This window comes from Pyxicephalus adspersus, chromosome 8 (assembly GCF_032062135.1).
Source record: "Pyxicephalus adspersus chromosome 8, UCB_Pads_2.0, whole genome shotgun sequence".
Classification (NCBI taxonomy): domain Eukaryota; kingdom Metazoa; phylum Chordata; class Amphibia; order Anura; family Pyxicephalidae; genus Pyxicephalus; species Pyxicephalus adspersus.
In genome coordinates this window covers 36929518-36949110 of record NC_092865.1, presented here as the reverse complement: position 1 = coordinate 36949110, position 19593 = coordinate 36929518, and the positions used below count along the sequence as shown (strand labels likewise).

Below are 19593 nucleotides of genomic sequence, written 5' to 3'. Positions count from 1 at the left end.
ATTATACAGACAAAATGCTGAAGTGCCTGATATAAAGCCTCCCAGTACCTGGACACATAAATTACATAATCCCAAATTATGCAATAATGGGCTTTTTAGGAGAGGGGGGAAATATTGTTCTGCATGCCTGTCTACTTTCTGTTCCCATAGTTTACGCTTTTATGTCAGGTAAGTTTGCCATGGTATGCAAATACACTGCGCACATTTGCGTATTATGGCAGACTGCGTTTGGGGACCAAAACTTTGCATTCAGTATGACTGTTTAATTCCGTCTGACAACTGTCTGAATTGTTGTATGCAAATCTGTTTACGGATCTTACAAGGAACTGTAACAATTTATCCACCAGCAAATCAATGGCTGATAAGAAATAATTATTTCACAAAAAAACTATAAAAAAATCTATACTTAAGTTGTTGGTGTTTGAAAATCCAGATGCCTAACATTGTCTTTTATGCCTTCTGAATAAGAAAGGAGTACAAGGCACGGATTATTGTGTTTTCATTCATCTATTTCTTTAAGCACCTAAGGTCTTACACCTGTACACCTCTAATGGGCCAGAACAAATTGTTACATTTATTATTTTTTCAGCAGTAACTTTGTATTGTTATTTAGGTCATTTAAACTTTTATTGATATTGTCTTTGCAAAAATGATTTTAATAATGTAATCCAAAGACCAACATTCTTAACATAAATTAAAAAATAATGTATACTTTAATCAGTATTTCAAAAAGTAGAACAAACGTTGTTAGCATAGCTGAAAAAGAAAGCCATTCTATTGTATTTTGACCTGTTGAAATTTATTCTAAAATTGTGTTTCTAATACAAATCATGGCAAAGTTATTTACAAATGAAAAAACATTTTTTATTCAAATTGTGCTTTTTTAAAGTAACACAAAATTACAAAAAAAGAGAAATTTTAGAAAGTGACGGTTTCAACATGAATTTTTATCAATAATAAATTGACGTGTTGCTTTGCCTATTAAAGCAATGAGCTCCCATCTACTAATAATGCAAACAAACTGAAGTAGCTGCTCTAAAGTATATTCAGCCATAAAAAATGTTTATAAACACAATTAATTTTTAGACCGATGTAGCTTCTACAACCCTTTACCACTATAGCAACTCGATCTTATCTTCTTTGTCAGCTAAGGAAAGACAATAATTGGGAGTAAAGGAGTGTTGTATTGGACAACATACAGAAAGGGATATAGAATAGAGAGGTACAGGGACTGAAGAGGAACGTGGGATAGAGAAGTAAAGGGACTGAAGAAGGACATGGGATATAAAGGTACAGGACTGAAGAGGGACATGGGATTAGAGAGGTACAGGGACTGAAGAGGGACATGGGATAGAGAGGTACAGGGACTGAAGAGGGACACGGAATAGAGAGGTACAGGGACTGAAGAGTGACTTGGGATAGAGAAGTACAGGGACTGAAGAAGGACATAGGATAGAGAAGTACAGGGACTGAAGAGGGACATGGGATAGAGAAGTACAGGGACTGAAGAAGGACATAGAATAGAGAACTACAGGGACTGAAAAGGAAAATAATACAGGGACCTCAGAGGGCCATGGGATAGAGAGGTACAGTAACTGAAGAGGGACATGGGATAGAGAGGTACAGGGACTAAAAAGGGACAGGGACTGAAGAAGGACATGGGATAGAGAAGTACAGGGACTGAAGATGAAAATAATACAGGGACCTGGGAGGGCCATGGGATAGAGAGATACAGGGACTGAAGAAGGACATGGGAAAGAGAGGTACAGGGATTACAAAGGACATGGGATAGCGAAGTACAGTAACTGAAGAGGGATATGGGATAAAGAGGGACAGCAACTGAAGAGGGACATGGGATAGCGAAGTACGGTAACTGAAGAGGGACATGGAATAGAGAGGGACAGCGACTGAAGAGGGACATGAGATAGAGAAGTACAGGGACCAAAGGGGGAAATGGAATAGAGACGTACCGGCACAGAAAGGGGACCTGGGATAGAGAGGTACAGGGACTGAAGAGGGACATTGGAAACAGAGAAACAGGCTGTAGAAGGACCCTGAGCATAGGGGGAGCATGTGAAGGGGATAAGGACTGGACATAGGCGCTGGGTGCAGAGACCTGGAGGTGGTCAAAGTTTATTTGATCTGGTAACTGTTAACTTATTGATAACAGACATATATCAAAATATGCCACATTTTGATATTATATTTGCATATATTATATGTGAGATGTAGTATCCTAATAACTAATTTTGTTGCACACCAAAATGTTGTGTTTTCTCAATCAATTTGGATGCCTTCTGAATTTTTGTTTTGTTAAGTTACCTTTGATCTGTGATTTCCTATTAAAAAAAAGACTGTATAAGGAACCACAGGAAGCAGGCTCCTATTCTTTCACCTAGTTATTACCATGGCTATGTGGCCTCAAGGGAGACTTTATACATCTCACACCTGAGAGGTCCAGGACCTTTTTTCAACGGCTGCATTTTCTACTAAGGATCCTCAGATATTTGCAAATATCATGGACCAGTAACATTTAACAGTTATTTGTACTCAGTGTGTATTTTTTTTTTAAAGTACAAAGTTTAATAAAAAGGGTTAATGCTAGTTTGTCTAACAAGTGATTGATGTTGCACTGTCAGTACAGGACAGCTGTATGGGCAGTGGTGACAGTGTGTGACAGAGAGCAGTCTTATCCCAAGAGAGCATTCTGCAAGATAGGCTTAGCTCCTGTTATCACAACCCTTTCCAGATGCTCCCTACCACCTCCTGGTTCTCTGTCCTTTGCCAATCAGCTCTAACAAGCTCTCTGGGGAGCATTCAGGGCTTGCTGCAAGCCACATTTAGTGAGGTTAAATGAACTTGGGTAGCCAGGGCTCTGTCTCTCATAACAGACCCAATAATCAATGTTCCGTAACCATCAGGATGCATACAGTACTTCATAGGAATCAGTATCCTTTGTGGCACCAATGTATTAAATTATCTGATAAAAAAATTATCTGTAATGTACACCTAATTATGTGTTTCATATGCTTACAATTTTGACACCATTTTCAATAATAACGTTTTAATTTTGTTCCTCATAAAGTTGCTTCTAGATTACTTCTAGAGCCAAAGCATATCACTAAGTGGCATATTTAAAAACATTGGATGTGACTTTCACAAAAAAAATCAATGGTAATAAATGAATCTGTCATTTTGGTTACAAGCACTTTAAACATTTGCTTTCAGTGAATGTTTAGTGAATGTCAGATTCACAGCTTTATAATTAAGCCTGGATGGGAAGTCAAATTATTAATCCAGAGTGAATACCATGCATTATTAAACTGCTTAAGAACATGTTTTGTGATCCCAGTACAAATAGTCTGTGGCAAGTTAAAAATGAGAATAAAGTTCATTCTATGGCAGCCAAATACTTATACCCATCACTTTATCTTATATGAGTTTGAAAGTAAAATTGTTAGATTGCTATTAGAAACTCCTTTACATGTTCCTGTTATTTGTCCAGCTTTTAACTAAGTTCCAATAATCAAAGCTTATTCTTAGTCTGCCTACTGGTTCTGTACATTATCCTTGTAATACCTAAATTTGACTATCAAAATCGGAGAATCCCTCTAGTAGTGATAAATTTTGCAGAGGACAGCTCCCAGGTCTCTTAGTAGGGAGTATGATGCGTACATCGCGGCTTGGTTAATGTAATTGATGACTTAACAGCCAAGAGCTGCCAGTACAGTTTGGCTATTAAATTGGATTTAACATTACTTACCTGTCCTAACCTACCACTAACTTATGTTACCGGTAGGGAATTGATTGAAGAATATTATCATTATTAAGTAGTATTTATATAGCACCGACATATTAGACATTGCTTCCCAAAGTCTATAGTCTTGTCACTAGCTGTCCCTCAAAGAAGCTCACAATCTAATGTCCCACCATAGTCATGTGTCATTGACGTGTGTATGCAGCGTTAGTCTACACGGACTGTTTCCCCATCGTTTAACCTGAGGCTTTTTAAAGCCCATGTTTGAAGTCCCTATGCTTTACCATGGGCTAATCTACACCAGGACGCTCCCTTCAGGCATGTTTTTGAGCGTTATCTTAAACATTGCTTGCAACATTTAAAAAATTAAAACGCTGGATAAACACGGGAAAACATTTCCATTGAACTCAATGGAGGCTTTTTCAAGCTTTTTAAGCTTTTATGAAAGCTGCTATTGAAAACAATGGGGGCTTTTATAAACATTTTTAATAGGACTTTGGAATCTGGAAGCCCCCTGTAATAAGGAGACTCCCAGATCTCCACTGCCCCACCCTGGGGAATGAGTACAGGGGTACATAAATCCCCTTACTCATTCCCTGAAAGGGTTAAAATAGAGGTAAAAAATAGGACAAGGCTTTAATGTTAAATTATTTTATTAATGTGTGTGTGTATTTGTGTAATTTACCTTTTTTTTTACAGGTTATACCAATGACAGGAGCATTTCCAGGGTTGCAATGAACACAGCCCTGGAAATCCTCTGACAGAGAGGGATTGCAGGGCACTAGGGGTTAAATGAGGACAAGCCTCTCCATTCACCCCTAGTGCTCTGGCTGAGGTTTTACATTTCTCAGCCATTCAGCACTGGAGATGAATGGGGAGACTTGTGCCCATTCATCTCTAGTGCTCTGTGATTGGCTGAGAAATAGGAAATCCTGATGATGCCTTTGCTGTCATCAGGCTTTCCCTTTCCTCAGGGAGAAGAGCAATCAGCAGAGCTTTACTATGCTGACAGCTCTGCTCCCCTGATTGGCTGAGGAAAGGGAAATCCTGATGATGCCTTTGCTGTCATCAGGCTTTCCCTTTCCTCAGGGAGTAGAGCAATCAGCAGAGCTTTACTATGCTGACAGCTCTGCTCCCCTGATCGCTCCTGCAGCCCTAGAGGAGCTGTGACATGTTCTGTATCTTTTAAACATGTCACAGCTCCTCTAGGGCTGTGACTGCAAAGTTCCCACGGTCCGGGAATCCCACAATGACATTATTATTCATAATGTCATTGTCGGATAACCTGTAAAAATTAAAAAAAGAACACGTTAAAATAAAAACACATACAAATAAATCAATTTAAGATTAATTTTTTTTTTTTATTTTTTTTTTCCTGAATTTTTGCTGTCGAATCCCGTGTTTTTCGGGTCAGGTCTATCCGAATTGGAACAGCCATATTCGGGTCGAATATAGGGACAACCCGAATTCAAACATCAACACTACCCAGAACTTTTGATCTGCCCTTAAGAATTACAGGGATTTTATGTAAATTTCTTGTATGGGTAAACTGACTTCTTTTATAATGGTGTTGTTTCCTGTATCAGATGTCTACACAATAATTTACTGTTACCTTGGTGGAATTTGTCAAGTTTTATGTTGGAAATATTTTTCTACTGCAGTGTTTGATAGTGTATATATCTGTGTAATGTAACTTTCATCTTTTTTGCAGTTAACAGCATGTGTTCATGCCTCTGCTTCCCTGCTCTACCCCATGTACTGGCAGCACATTTACATCCCAGTTCTTCCTCCACACCTCCTGGACTACTGTTGGTGAGTATTATAATAGCCAGAAATGGCTGAAAAATATGTCTCTGGCTTGCATCACATCAGAGTGTTGGGTTTGATTTTCTCTGCTATTCTCTGGTTTTGCTATTCTCTGTATAGATTTTATATATTATACCATTTGTTAGCATAGTATTTTTTCCAGGTGGATGGGTAATATGGAAACAGTCTTCTTCCGTAGACTTCATTAAAACCAACAAGTGGTTGAAGCCCAATCTAAGTTATTTGGAGTACAACAATAGGGGTGCAGATATCGGTTGATCCATCGCAACCAATGCAAACCAAATGCAAAAAAATCAACAGCAGTCAACTGCATACAGAAACTGCTTGTAAACCCCTGTCAAACCCGTGAATCCGCTCCAGGACATTTAAATTAGTAAATAGTTACAATCATTGGTGAACAATGGTGTAAGTCTAATGTACTGTAAAATAGATTGCATTAGAAGAATTTGTAAAAAAAAAAAAAAAAAAAAAAGGATTTAAAAAAAAGGTTCAGTTAGCTCTAACAGCTAATGTTTAGTTGAAATAGAACTAAACCAAATCTGGGGTTTTAAAATCGGTACAAATCTGAAAAGCAATAATTGACCTCACAAACTAAATCAGATCAGTGCAAAGCTCAGTGTTCTATTCTATTTGGGTCCACTATAATGTTTCTTGGAGTAGATTTAATCATTAAATACGAGCCAGTGCCAGATTGGTTGTATTCATGCAATTTGGTTAAAAAGTTTTTCCATTTATTTCCTGATGATGTTTTTTTTTCTAAGTAAAGCTGGACAGTCAGGTCAAATTTGTATAATTAAAGTAAAATCACTAACAGCCTTGTTGTCAGATATTGGGGTCCTTAATTCTTTAAAATGAGATTTCCCTTAGTATGCAGTCTTAGGACCCTTAGGAAAGCGGGCATCAGTTAAAATATGGTGTCATTGGATTGTTACAACATCAGTGTGGTCTGTGACATATGGGTGGTCCGTTCGCTTCTGGCAACCACAAAAATTAATTTGTTTGGGCTGCATCTTTGTTAATTATTTTAGTACAGAGATGAATTGTTCAAAAAAGGATTCAGAATGCTACAGATTTGCTCACAACTGTCTTATATCTCTTCGGTATGACTTAATTTGGACAGATCAGCAGCCAGGGAGTTTGCATCAGCTACTTTTCCGTGACTTATTAGACCTCTAATTAAATTTGGGACATTCCAGCGACAATTATAAATTGGAATTCTGGTGGTGTGGAGTGAAGACACAAAACACTCTGTCTTTGGTCTTGAATAGGGGCCCTAACCCTTTCTGCATTCTTAATTTTCAAGTGTTCTGTTTTAGAAGACAAATGAAAAACAGAGCAGTGGCCATCCCTTTTCCAGTATGAAGTCAGTACTTTCTGATGTGTGGAAGAGGAAGATAAACTAATTGCCGAGCTTTAACTTCTTTTCTGTAGTTTTACTTAAATATTTAAAATTTCATCATGTTATAATTTAAATTGGTATATAACAGAACCCCAAAAAATTATAACAAAACAGCAGCTACCTGTAAATTGCATTTAAAATTCTGTTCCTGTATGGATCTCCTTCTCTCTTTAGCATGTGGCAACAAGAACTGGGGCCTGGCTTTGATGTTTGGTAGGAGTGACCTATAGAGTCAGAAAACTGGCTAAACAAAATATAAATCTCTGGAGTTCCGCTTAAAGTGGGTGTTAACAATGGGCTTTACTTTTGCTACACTTACATTGCAAGTGAATGAGTTAAAAGTGTTTACTGGATATAGTTCTGACTGTTCCCCATTTAAAAATAATATCCTTGTTAGTCTTTTAGACCAGCGTTCTGTAACAAAAAACACATGTTCATCTAAACACTGATTCTAAGGCCTTTAAGAGCAAGGCGTTTCCTTTTTAGTGTAATGGAAACAACGATGCAACTGTATGAAAGGAGTAGCACCTTTGCTTCTTTTTCCCTGCTCCTGTTACAAAACTTAAATACAAACGTTCCTTTTTCCGTGGATTTTCCTTTTCCTTTTTTCCTTTTTCACAATGACTTACTGGATCCAATTCATGTTACAAAATAATATCCTATCACAAGGTGTCCGTTAACTTACCAGTATGTTTTCAGATTGTGAGATAAAGTAATGAATTTGTAGTAGCCTCTGGAGATATTTGAAAGACATACAAACTTCATGTACATTGTGATCTTGTGTTCAGAGCTGGCACCATGATTTACAACTCATCCATGCAAATGCTTTATGATCTTCCTTAATGAGGTATTTGAAATAATGGCTGCGGTATTTCTTAGCCTCAGCCAAAACTTTCTGCTTCTAAAACTTTTTCCTTCCCCTGTTCTTCTATTACATTGCAGGCCTGCAGAAATCTATGCATTAATGGTTTTCATAGTCAAAGGTCTTTTTTTCATCATCATGTTTCTCAACCTTTTTAACACAAGGAAACAATTGAAATAACTTTCAGGTCTTCAGGGAATTTCTGCTAAAACTATTATATCCACAGGTCCCAGTACATTAGTGTGGTGGACAGTAGGAATAATGCACCTTTCATTGTTGGCCATTAGGAAGAATGTCATCTATACAGCTAGCCAAAAAGATCATTGTCAGTAAATGACCTGACAGGCACAAATCGCTCATTTCTTAAGGAACCCCCAACAACCTCTGAAAAAAACCCTAGGGTTCCATGATGTTATTAACCATGACTGAGCGTAAAATTTTATTGGCGCATATTAGCACAATATATCCCTTTGAGCAGTAGTCACAACACCGTTCTGACAAGAATCCTTTTTATGAAAGTTTTTTGCTTTTGTAGTTTTTTTTTTTTTTTTTTGGAAAGGCTTTATTATATAAAGTTGGTAAATTTACAAGAGATGCATGTCCATATTTGGATGATATTGCTGAAATCCTGGAATCCTTGTTTTGCAGCTGGAGTATACAGTTCAACTGAAGTATACAGTTCAACTTCATCAAGTGCTAACAACATATTTCTTATTTAATTTCTTATCCAGTGCTGAAGTCATATATGTGCAGATCTAGCCCAATCTAACTGAGTGCCGGAAGAACAGTTATGCATTAATTTTCATTTTTAGCATTTTTGTGTTTTTCTTCTAAATGAATCTGTTTTGTTTTGCAGTGCCCCTATGCCTTATTTAATTGGAGTTCACTTCAGCCTTCTTGAGGTAGGAAATTTATTTAATCTAAGCTCCATACATACAATATTGTTACTTGAAAAGATTTTAAGGGTAACATTGAAATGGCCAATCAGAGTACAGACAGACTGCTGAGCAGCTTGTTTTGTTTTATGGTGAGAGAAGGGGGGGGGGGGATAAGAATAGGGCACCCTGGTGGGTTCTCTTCATTAATTACAAAATAGGTGACGTTGGCGAAATATCACAAAGTATCACTTCCAGTAATGAAAATTTAACATCTGTATATTGGAAGGAGGTATATCATCTCTGCAAAACACTTTAATTACATGTGACTTGTCTTTCACATAAGGCTTTTTTTATGTTATATTTAAGTCACTGTATAGTATAAATCTTCATAAGGTTGTGGTTTTATGTGAATATGATTTATTAACAAAGTATCTCTCACTTATAACTGTGTATCACCATCAGTATTGTAATGCAAAGTAGTGCAAAGTAGACAGAAATGCACATTTGTACTGTTTTTATCTGTTTAAGTACTGTTGTTAAGTGTTGGTTCAGCCAAAAATAGCAAGAGAGCGCCTAACTTAAGCTACATACACACGTGCAATAATTGTCGTTGGAAAGGATCTTTCACGATCCTTTCCGCAACTAAGGACTGCACGATGTGTGAACGAGTGCTCTATGGAGAGGGGAGGGGAGGAACGATGGAGCAGCACCCCGCTGCACGCTCTCCCCTTCACTTCAATTAGGATCATTCGTCGTCCATCGTCCGTGGATCCGCCTGGATGATCGTATGGACGACGGGCGCTGTACACACGCCAAATTCTTGTCCAATATCAGCCGAGAACATGTGTACGTAGACTTACTGTTTCATATGACACAGTTCCTCCTCTTCAGTCAGGATACCTTACCCAATCTTATGGAGATAAGGGATTTCAGTGCAGCAGAATCACTGTGTTAGATCAAACAGAAAGGAAAACAATTGATTTTTGTCAGATCAAATGGTATTTTTCAGTACATTTGTAAAGGAACAAAACATGAGGATAACTATCTATTGCAGAGATGTATTGAATATTTTTTATTTACCTAAAAATCATAACATACATAGTTCTCCCCAGAGGGTTTTAGCCGGTTGCTCCACCCGGCTGCTGTGCCTACCCCGCCCACCTCTCCTCGGCAGCTTTCATCCTGTGCACGGATCTCAGTGAGGCTGCTTTGTGCTCTGTGTCATCCGTTCAGAGGATTGCTGCCGATGAGAGGTGAGCACACAGTTCAGCCTTCATGCCCCCATCTCATAGCAGCAGCTGGGATTTCTATTTAAAAAAAAAAAAGCTGCCGATGAAATGTATCCACTGCTAGAGCTGTGTGTGAAGTCTGCATGTCATTGTGCATCCTCACAGCTCTCTGTACAAACCTCCATATCTTCTAAACTGTATGTCACAATGACTTGTAATTTTAGGGGAACACAGGGGACCCTCATAGAAACTAGTTACTACAATGTCAGCCCCCCAGCTTTAAAGAATTTCACGATATGGGGGTCATAAATGTAAACAGTTATGAAAATTGAACTTTGGGGTTGCGGTTTCATAGGAAAGTGCAACCAGGAGTCCTAAATTGAAAATGCAAATTGGGGACCCCAGAGTACTAACATAGCAAGGAGCATTGGGGTGGGACCCTAAATTTATACCTACCTGTCACAAATCTATACCTATGAAACTACTGTCTGCTTCCCCTCTTTGAGCACCAATTTCTCTGAAAATATGCAACTGTCGGGCACATTCTCTCCTTACATTCTCATTACTACAGCATCATTAGAACATAAAACACTGCCCAATAAAATGGGCCTCCCTGCCCTGTTACACATTCCTGTCCTCTTATCTAACATTCTGAACTTCAATTGGGGAATGGGGAGGTGTAAGAAACCAAAGATATAGGTACAAGTGAGGAACATCTGTGACTAACATCCTCTAAAACTTCATCACTATGGCATCATTAGAAAATGAACTCTGTCCACTAAAATTTATTGAGGTTGAGGTACTGGAAGGTTACAGTCATGTGTAACAAGGAAGTGCATTTTGATGGATAGTTTATTTTTATGTTGTAATGATGTAATGGTGATGAAAGGTGATCGCCACACATGGCTGCCACTTCCACCTATATTTTTGTTTCCCTGCACCTCTTAATTCTGGAGAAATTGGGGTTTGAGGTAATATGCAGACATCTGGCTGCCGCAAAATGTAGTGCAACAGGGGTTTCCTGCAGTGAAGGTAAGTATTTTATGCCTTTTTTTTTAAGTATGGAAGTATGATTTAAAGAGGCAGTAACATGGTCCCTATTGGGGGACTACATAATTATTAGATCATCCACAGACATAATTTTTTTTGACAATACCTTATGCTGAAATTCCTTTTTTTTTGGACCTTCTTTTATTATGGATCTGAAAAAAAAAACTATTATGGTAGAACCTTGGTGATCCAGCAAACCTGGAATGGATTTGGTCCAGGAATAAAAACATGTATAAAATAATAGCAGATAATTTTTAATAAATCCATTCCAGGTTTGCTGTATCACCCAGGTTTAACTATGATAGTCTATCTTTTCCAGTTTTAGGAGAATTTTAATAAATCAGGCCCCATGTCTCACAGTTTTAGTTGGATACCAGAGGACTAAAGCTCTTGTCAGCTTTTTCTTACTTTAGAAAACCTGTTATCTTTTGTCATACAGAGTATCCAGATTCTGCCCCTGCTGAGGCCAATATCTCCTTGTTCAACTATAGTTAAAGTGGAACTAATGTCTCACTTTAAAAATTCTTCGATCAGCAAGGTGGTTATTGCAGAAAGGGACAGACAATGAACCCTGCTGCAATTATTCTTCCTACTTGCCTGATCACTGCCCAGCTGTCAAACTTTGCTGAGCTGTGCATGTGTTTGTAGTCAAGGAAACTCGGCAATCTCGGCTTCCCTTGCGCATGCCTGCTATGAATGACCACCTGCACAGGAGCTATGTCATCCTGACACTGCCATTCAAGATGGCCGAAGATCGCGTCCAGGAAGATAATAGGAAGTAAAATGGCGGTGCCCTATGATGGACTGGATAGACGAGTATCGCAGGTTTATTTCAGCTTAAACATATTCATAAAACTCCATTTTATAAATTCTGGAGTGGAGCTTACCTAATTGATATACATTTAAAAACTGGGTGATTGGTTGATTAAGGGCCCCCAAGATTTTCAATGAAGTGCCCCTAGTAGTAAATAACATTATATGTGCGATTGCCTTGATTTACTGTTTACCCACTGTTTATAGAAGGCTCAGATGGTATAATTGCTAAACCTTGCTGCATTTAATAAGCTGATATCATTTATAAAATGTGTTATTGCATTGGACTTCTTTCCAATAAAAATATATCTATTGTTCAACTATCACTGATTATCAAATGTAATACTCTATAAATGTATTACAATATTAAACCGGAACTCCAGGAAAAAACATACGCTTTTACTGAACTATCCTTCAGTGCTAGGATTAATTGATGATTGAGTTCTAGCAGGTGGATAAAGATTATTACATACTCTATCCTGTTGGCCAGATTGCCTCTCCTCATCCAACGCTCTGGGTTGTAGATGGGATGTTGGCATTCTCACTCACAATTCAAGACTATTGAGACGAGGGATTATAGGGTGAGTGCTGCCGGAACAGGAAAATAAGGGAAGTCAAAATCCTTTTTACATCCCACCTAGACCTCGGTGAACATTTAACCTTTAATGTGCAGAAGTAAGAAGGAGTGTTTATAGTTTCTATATTTGTAATCCTTAGTTAAACAATTTTTCAGTGGTTACCGGCACTGGTATTTTACATCATGACTTATCTTTAGGGCAACTCGTCTCTGTCTGTAACATGTTAAGCTGTATAAAACATAGTTGACCACAAAGTTAATGTGATTGCAAAGTCAATATTAACTGATCAGAAATAACATTTGTTACCTCAATACCTTGCTTAAAATGAAGCTCTATGGTTTGTAATGTATCTGTATACTTTGTTCATTTAAAATATCCCATATAAGCCACATGTCATACATGCTTGGTATTGTTTTTAGTATGTCAAGGGTTTTATAGATTCTGCAAATGTAATAAAATTCTTATGGCTCCAACACTAAATTTTAGTTTAGACAACAATAAATACTCCTTGTGCTTCTTATATTTCTTTATGTGGATTAACAGTAATATTATGAAACTCTTTCCTTTAGAGGGTGAGAAGCCGTTCTCTGGACGATGTGGTTTTGCTCAATGTGGATACCAACTCTTTGGAAACTCCTTTCAATGACCTCTCAGCGTTGCCCGCTGAAGTGGTGAGTGTAAAATGTTTTTTTTTCAAAAGTCTGTAAGGGCTTATTAACACCAGAGTTTATGTTCTAACACATGTTGTTTTTGCATGCATTTTGGAAACTTTTGCGGAGTGCACTATGCCTCGTTTTGAATAGACTACCACTAAAAGTATTAGTTGCATACACTTTGCCTGCACTGGAACATTTATTAAAAGCATGACAGCACATCAGATACAGGCCTTAAAGGCACCATAGACCATTAGTTAATCTCTGAATGTGAGCAGTTCCAGGTACATTGGGCAATGATCAAGCATCTATATCAACCTTCTTAACATGGGTGAACCCTTGAAATACTTTTCAGGTCTTGGAACCTCTGACAATATTTATGATATGCCGAATATTCATGATACATTCATACAGTCATGGTCAATATTCATGATACATTAGCTGGTGGTCAGTGGGTAGAATGCATTTTACATTGCTGGCCAATAGGAAGAATGCCACCCTTATAAAAAGCCAAAAAGATAACTATTGTCAGTGGAATTGACTAAAGAGGCACAGATTGCTCATTGTACAAGGAACCCCTTGAAATCTCTGGAGGAAGCCTGGTTGCCCTACTTTCTACAAAATGCCTTTACATATACTGAAGGTATTCCTGTCCAGACTATGAACATTTAATTATTTACAGTAATTTAAAAAGTTAGAAATTAGCTTCAAGGATCTCAAAGATCCCTAATTACAACAGAGATTATTAGAGCCATTTCAAACCTGTGGATGACTTCAGTGTTCTGCTGTGGTCTCATGCACAGTCCTAACTTCTAAGTGAATAAGAGCAATTGGGAACTATTTGTGTATTACCATGGTGGATTACAGCGCAGTTACAAAAAGCAACACGTTGTTAAAGTAGGCTTTCAGTTGATTTCTAATTACTTAGAAACATCTGCTGTTCATTTACATTAGACGGCCTGTGGCCTGCCAAGATTCTGGTGCAAAACAAGAAATCAGAATGAATTATTAGCTTCTTTCTTTTCATTTTTTAGTCCAAGATAGAAAACCTTCATTCGCCTCTGCATCTACAGACACAGATGAGGGATTTTTTAAAAGTGCTTTTACAGCTTTTTTTTAAATTTGTAAATACTGTGAGCTTGCTATGAGGCATTGTTCGTAGCAACAGACTTTCAGCTGGTCAATGTGGCAATGCACAGTCAGTTCTTTAATCTTTGAGAAGCCACTGAGCTCTGAGCAGTTTGCTAAATAGAGCACCTGTACTTTTTATAACATTCTTTATTTAGGAGTTTTTTGTGGATACAAAAATAATACAAACAGAAATCACAATAAACAAAAGCGAGAGGGACTCAATAGCCCCAATATATACCTTGTTCAACATATTGGAACCATCCAAAAAGCAGAAAATTACATAATAAAAATAAAGCATCCTAAACAAAATAAAGGGACTATTAGCATAAGTATGAAAAAAAGAAAGGGTATCATGTTCCAAAATAAAAGATCCCACAATAGACAAACATAACATATCGACAACAGATATGGGCATATGATAGGGGTGTACGTAGGGAAGTTGAATGAGGAATGCAATCCAGTTCAAGATATATTAAACAAACTTACCCCAATTTCAAGCACTGTGGATGGGATTGATAGCTGGTAGCAAATATAGTTACATAATAAGTAAGGTTGCAAAATATGTCAATCCACTGCTGCACGCTCTGAATATTTATATTTCTTAGAGTCTTGGAAGTGTAACCAATAGTGTCAGGTAGTATGAAACCTCTTCAAAACCAGGAGTACTAGAAGTGAGGTCCTCCATAGCTTAAAAGCCCCTGTGCTTTTAAGCTCCATTTGAAGACCCGGACATGGACCAGGTGGCCAGGGATCCCTTCCAACTCTTGGTTGACCGCCTTCAGAACCCTATAACACCAACTTTCTGCAGAAGTCTGTCATAACTACGACATCATTTCCTAGAACACTTAATAAAAAAAGCACCTTAGCCTGGGCACTGTATACACCTCATCTAAGACCTTCCCAGTGAAGACATGGGACACCCTGTGTATGTTTATGTGCATAGTCTGGGTACAGGTTCACTTTATTACTAAGTTTGAGGTAAGCATGGCTGATCCATGAAGTTTCTACAAATAAGAAAATTCACTCTAGCATACCTACCAAGGCAGCCTGGTAAGTATCATTTCAAGAAAGCTGAAGCAGTCTCTTTCATTGTCAGTTTCTTTAAAGGTGTACATTGCCAACCACAGCTTCTGAAATTATTAATAAAATGTTTCCTTTGTTGCTTTACATTTTTATTCTCTATTACTTGTCTACCAATCTCAGTGGTTTTGTGTTCTATTTTTTTGTAAACCTCATATTTGCATGTGGTTACCGGCAAGGAATTCTCAACATTGTGTATAGGTGGTTGCTAACCTCTCTTAGCTATAGACTTTGCTTAATTTAGTAAAACTTGATTATGGTTCCATCATTGGAAATTTGAGTTATGTTAAAGAAAAGGAGATTTCTTTTGTAGCATTTTGGCTTTTAATGCTAGCAGGAAACATTTAACCTTCTTATGCCCAAAATCTTTTAGCTATTATTTATTTTCTTCCATTGTGTATGATTCAAATGTGCCTGCTTGTAAAAGCCATAATCTAAGTGAGCAGACTCCATTAGTCACAGACTTTATTAGTCACTTTCCTTTAACCACATTATATCCCAATCAGTTGTGTTCCAGCTGAGTTCTTTTCCTCTCATAATTAGTGTCTACCTCCTTGCAGGTAAGATACTGATTAGCAGGCTGCTTTCCTCCCCACCTGGTAAAGTCCCTTTCAATTACATAAAAAACTGCTCAAGACATTTTAATTAAGTACTGCAGGCAGTCGGTGACAGCAGCATCACAAACTGCTTCAGCACCTTTTCAAGATTCACTTCTATTATAAATAATTGACGTTCTTTCTGTAAACACAAAAATTGTCACTCGCTTGTGATATGTTTAAAGTGTATCTGTACTGAAATAAGGTTGATAGGAGCAATGTATATAGCAAAGAGAATCTGTCCACCATACATAGGACTCATTGTAAAATGCATGCTATGTGTTGAGAGAAAATAGCCTGAACACGTCAAGAGCTGAACACAGGGAAAGTCACAAGTTTCATAGCAATCATGTAATCACTACTTAAAGCATCCAAATAAAGAGTTCTCATGCTCACAATCTGTCTGCGTTAACTCAAATAATTTAATAGAAAACGAGACGACTGATCATCAGGCTCTTTGGTAGATTGCTCTGTTAAGAACAGCAAGGTACATTGTACAATGTGAAGTACTATTTAGCAACAGCTTTTCCAAATTTACTGACAGTATATTTAGAAATTAATTATTATATCATACACCATATATAAAAAGATCCTTGCAGTATAACTTTAATCATCTGCAGTGATCATAAAAATATATGTTTTTATAGTCCTTGTTGCTTTCAAAATGTGTAATAATAACTTATTAGTGCCATTGTCGAACCATTCAAAATAGCACCTATCACATGGGGCTTGACCCTAAAAAAAAGTATACATAACATACTTGTGAATTATGCACATTCTGAAGGGGTCAATAGGTATTAGATAGTAGAAAAAATTAGGATAATTTGGAAAATCCCATATAATCACCTTAAATGGTCTTTGTTGAATTTCTGTTTGTGTATTAAACTTGGGACACAACAGTTTATTTGAAGTGCTGAGCCATTGCCCTATCCAGGTTTATTTGTTGTCATCTTTCAACTGCTTCATTTCTGTAAATATATAATGCAAAACAGAATTGTTGCATTTTTGCATAAAAATGTCTTGCGGCAGTTATACATGATATAACACATGTTTTTAAATTCTAAAGTCTGAAATCCTGCACACATGGCATGTTACTAGCATAACATCAAACATGTTAAATTTACTTCCAATCTGCTCATCTGATCTTAATTGTTCTGGAGGTGTCAGTCAGTACCGCTGAACCCCTTAAACATGTCACTGCCGTTACTTGCCTCTGGTCTTAGGAAGGCCTTCAGGCTGGGAGATATTGGAAGCATGTGATACTGATTACTGGTCTAGATAGTGCTGATCCCTGTGCAGGTTATAGGTCACACTTGTCCCCCATTAGAAGTCCCTTCTCCACAGGGATGCCCCTGCTGCGTCCCATACTGCAATCTTCCTAATGGCTGCCTTCCAGAATTCGCACATAATATTTCAGATTTACGGGCTGTTACAGACGCCGTCAGCCGGTAGCATTTCCGCTCACACTAAAGTATTTCAGATTGCAAATATAAATCAGGGGAAAACGAGAGAAAATCAAAATAACTACAAAAATGAAAGAAAAGTCCTGCATTAGAATGCCAAATTTAGGAAATAACTTGAGCAAAACATTTTTAAATCATTGTTAAAAATTCCAGTTTTGTTTGTGCTGCTGGTGTTATTCATGTAGAGCAAACCTTTATTGATTTATGCTGCAAAAGTTTGTACTGAAATTTCATATAACAAAAATTCACATTTACACAAATACCAAATTACCAAATAACACAAATATCCATTGTTACGTTATAAAACTGAAGGAAATCTTCTTTTAGACATTTGTCACTGGAGCAAATATCTCTTTTTAAATACCTTCTTTAATTCTTGTTCTTATAGCTGCTATTAAATGATATATCTATAACATTATGGTTTGATGAAAACGTCCACATAAAAAAGAAAAGTTTTGCCTATATACACATACGTTAATGTGAAGCCTAAATAGCACTGAGCTGTAAATCGGTAGTAAGGATTATTATCCCCCATTAGAAAAGACCTACAGTCATATTAAGTATCTGCAAACACCTACACCATAGATATTTTTAGGTGCCCACAGGTTCCATTTTACTGTAGATGGTGAATAAATGTTTATAGTTTTCAGCTTTACTTTTTCTCTGTGAACTTCATCTGCCTCATCAACACATCTGCCTGTCTATGGACACCAACATCTCCACACTCCCGGGAAGCTTGCCATACACACATCCCATTTTCATGCTATTGTAAAGCGCCACTTCTACCAATGTATTCTTACTTTTTGAATAAATTTGAGAAGGCTCAGATTCTGTACTCGATTTTTTGGCCCAGTCTGTCCCACTGGGGAAGTTAACTTTCACATCCAGTCCATGTGACACCCTCTGTACTATATTATTGTGACAAGCTGTTAGTAGCTTATTAAGAATTCACAGACTGTTTAAAACATGACAATGAACATGACACAACAATAATATGCAAAGGAAAAAAAAACAGAAAAAAACTTGAGCTGAACAATATATCTGATTTTTGGGCACAACATGTTCATGTTTCTCAAAATCCACAAAAACTATAAATCCACTTATAGAGCCCTAAATTCCTTTGAAAACCAGATATTGCCATGTAAAAAGTGACATCACTTTTTCTACACGTAGCCTGTGCTGAGAGAAAAGGCATGGTAGGGACTCAGCAGGTCTACATAAGATGGGATACAGGGTCAGTCACCCTGCACAAGAGAAAGCAACACCGACTTGTCTTTATTACAGAATACTCCTATATATGCACAAACTACTATATATACATAAAAAAACAAAATACACTGGATTACCACACTGAGCACCTCAAGGGTTGGGGAAGAATACAGGTTGCTTTGTCATTTAGACAATATTTGGATATTCTGTAGCTTTAAACATGTTTAGGTAGATGTTCTGTCAAAGATTCCAGTCCCACAGGCTTTTCTAATCGGTAGGGAGCTACTGTTGTGCTAGTTCTTTAGATAACACATATTACTTTGGGAAACCTTTTTCAGACATTAAATGTTTATTTGTAAGAAAAAAGCTTGTATAGATTGGGAAAAAAAATAAATATATAGGGCATCAGTCTAAAAACATACACTTGAACAGAAAACAAACAGAGTGAAAGCAATAAATTGGCCTCAAACAAATATTGTTCCCTTTAAATTAAACCTATACTTAACTCTTAAACATAACCTTTAAGTAACGAAAACCTCAACCATCCTGAAATTCACCTTTAAACTGGAGCTGTCTGATTCATTACTTTTTTCTTTGTCACAAGATGTCCTCTGTTTTGTAGGGTAAATGACCGCCAGTTTGTCTTTAGCCCACTTCCTCTCAGCCTATAAACCTGTCCCCCAAGCTGGGACTAGACCATGAAGAAGAGACAACGCAATTATCTTATTTGTTACTTAGTTCTCCTATTGGCATGCTATGTGTGTTTCTTCCTCATACTTAAGCTCCATTATACAGAGAATGCAATACTTTCAAATGTATGCACTTTAAGAATAATACATAAATAAATAAATAATACATGTAAAATGAATTAATTATTGTAGGACTGCTTAATATTGTGTCTTTTAAAATCTTCCTAGAGTTTAGCTTTAATATAAATTTAAAGCAGAACTAAACCCCATTATACTTACTTACTGCTCTGTCTCCTTCCTTTTTTTTTTTTTTTTTTTTTTAAATGCAATCTTTGGCCATCTTGATTGACCAAACCAGGATGATGTAACTCACGCATAA

The 19593-nt window shown here is 37.2% G+C and overlaps 1 protein-coding gene across 4 annotated transcripts in view; it reads left to right on the top strand.

Moving 5' to 3' along the window:
• The window catches only part of DENND1B (DENN domain containing 1B), a 121274-nt gene that overhangs the window by 73395 nt on the left and 28286 nt on the right, over positions 1-19593 (top strand). For all 4 annotated transcript variants that reach the window (XM_072420046.1, XM_072420047.1, XM_072420045.1 and 1 more), the window contains 3 exons: positions 5469-5569; positions 8702-8747; positions 12963-13064. In XM_072420046.1, coding sequence (XP_072276147.1) covers positions 5469-5569; positions 8702-8747; positions 12963-13064 — 249 coding nt within the window. The remainder of the gene's footprint in view (positions 1-5468; positions 5570-8701; positions 8748-12962; positions 13065-19593) is intronic.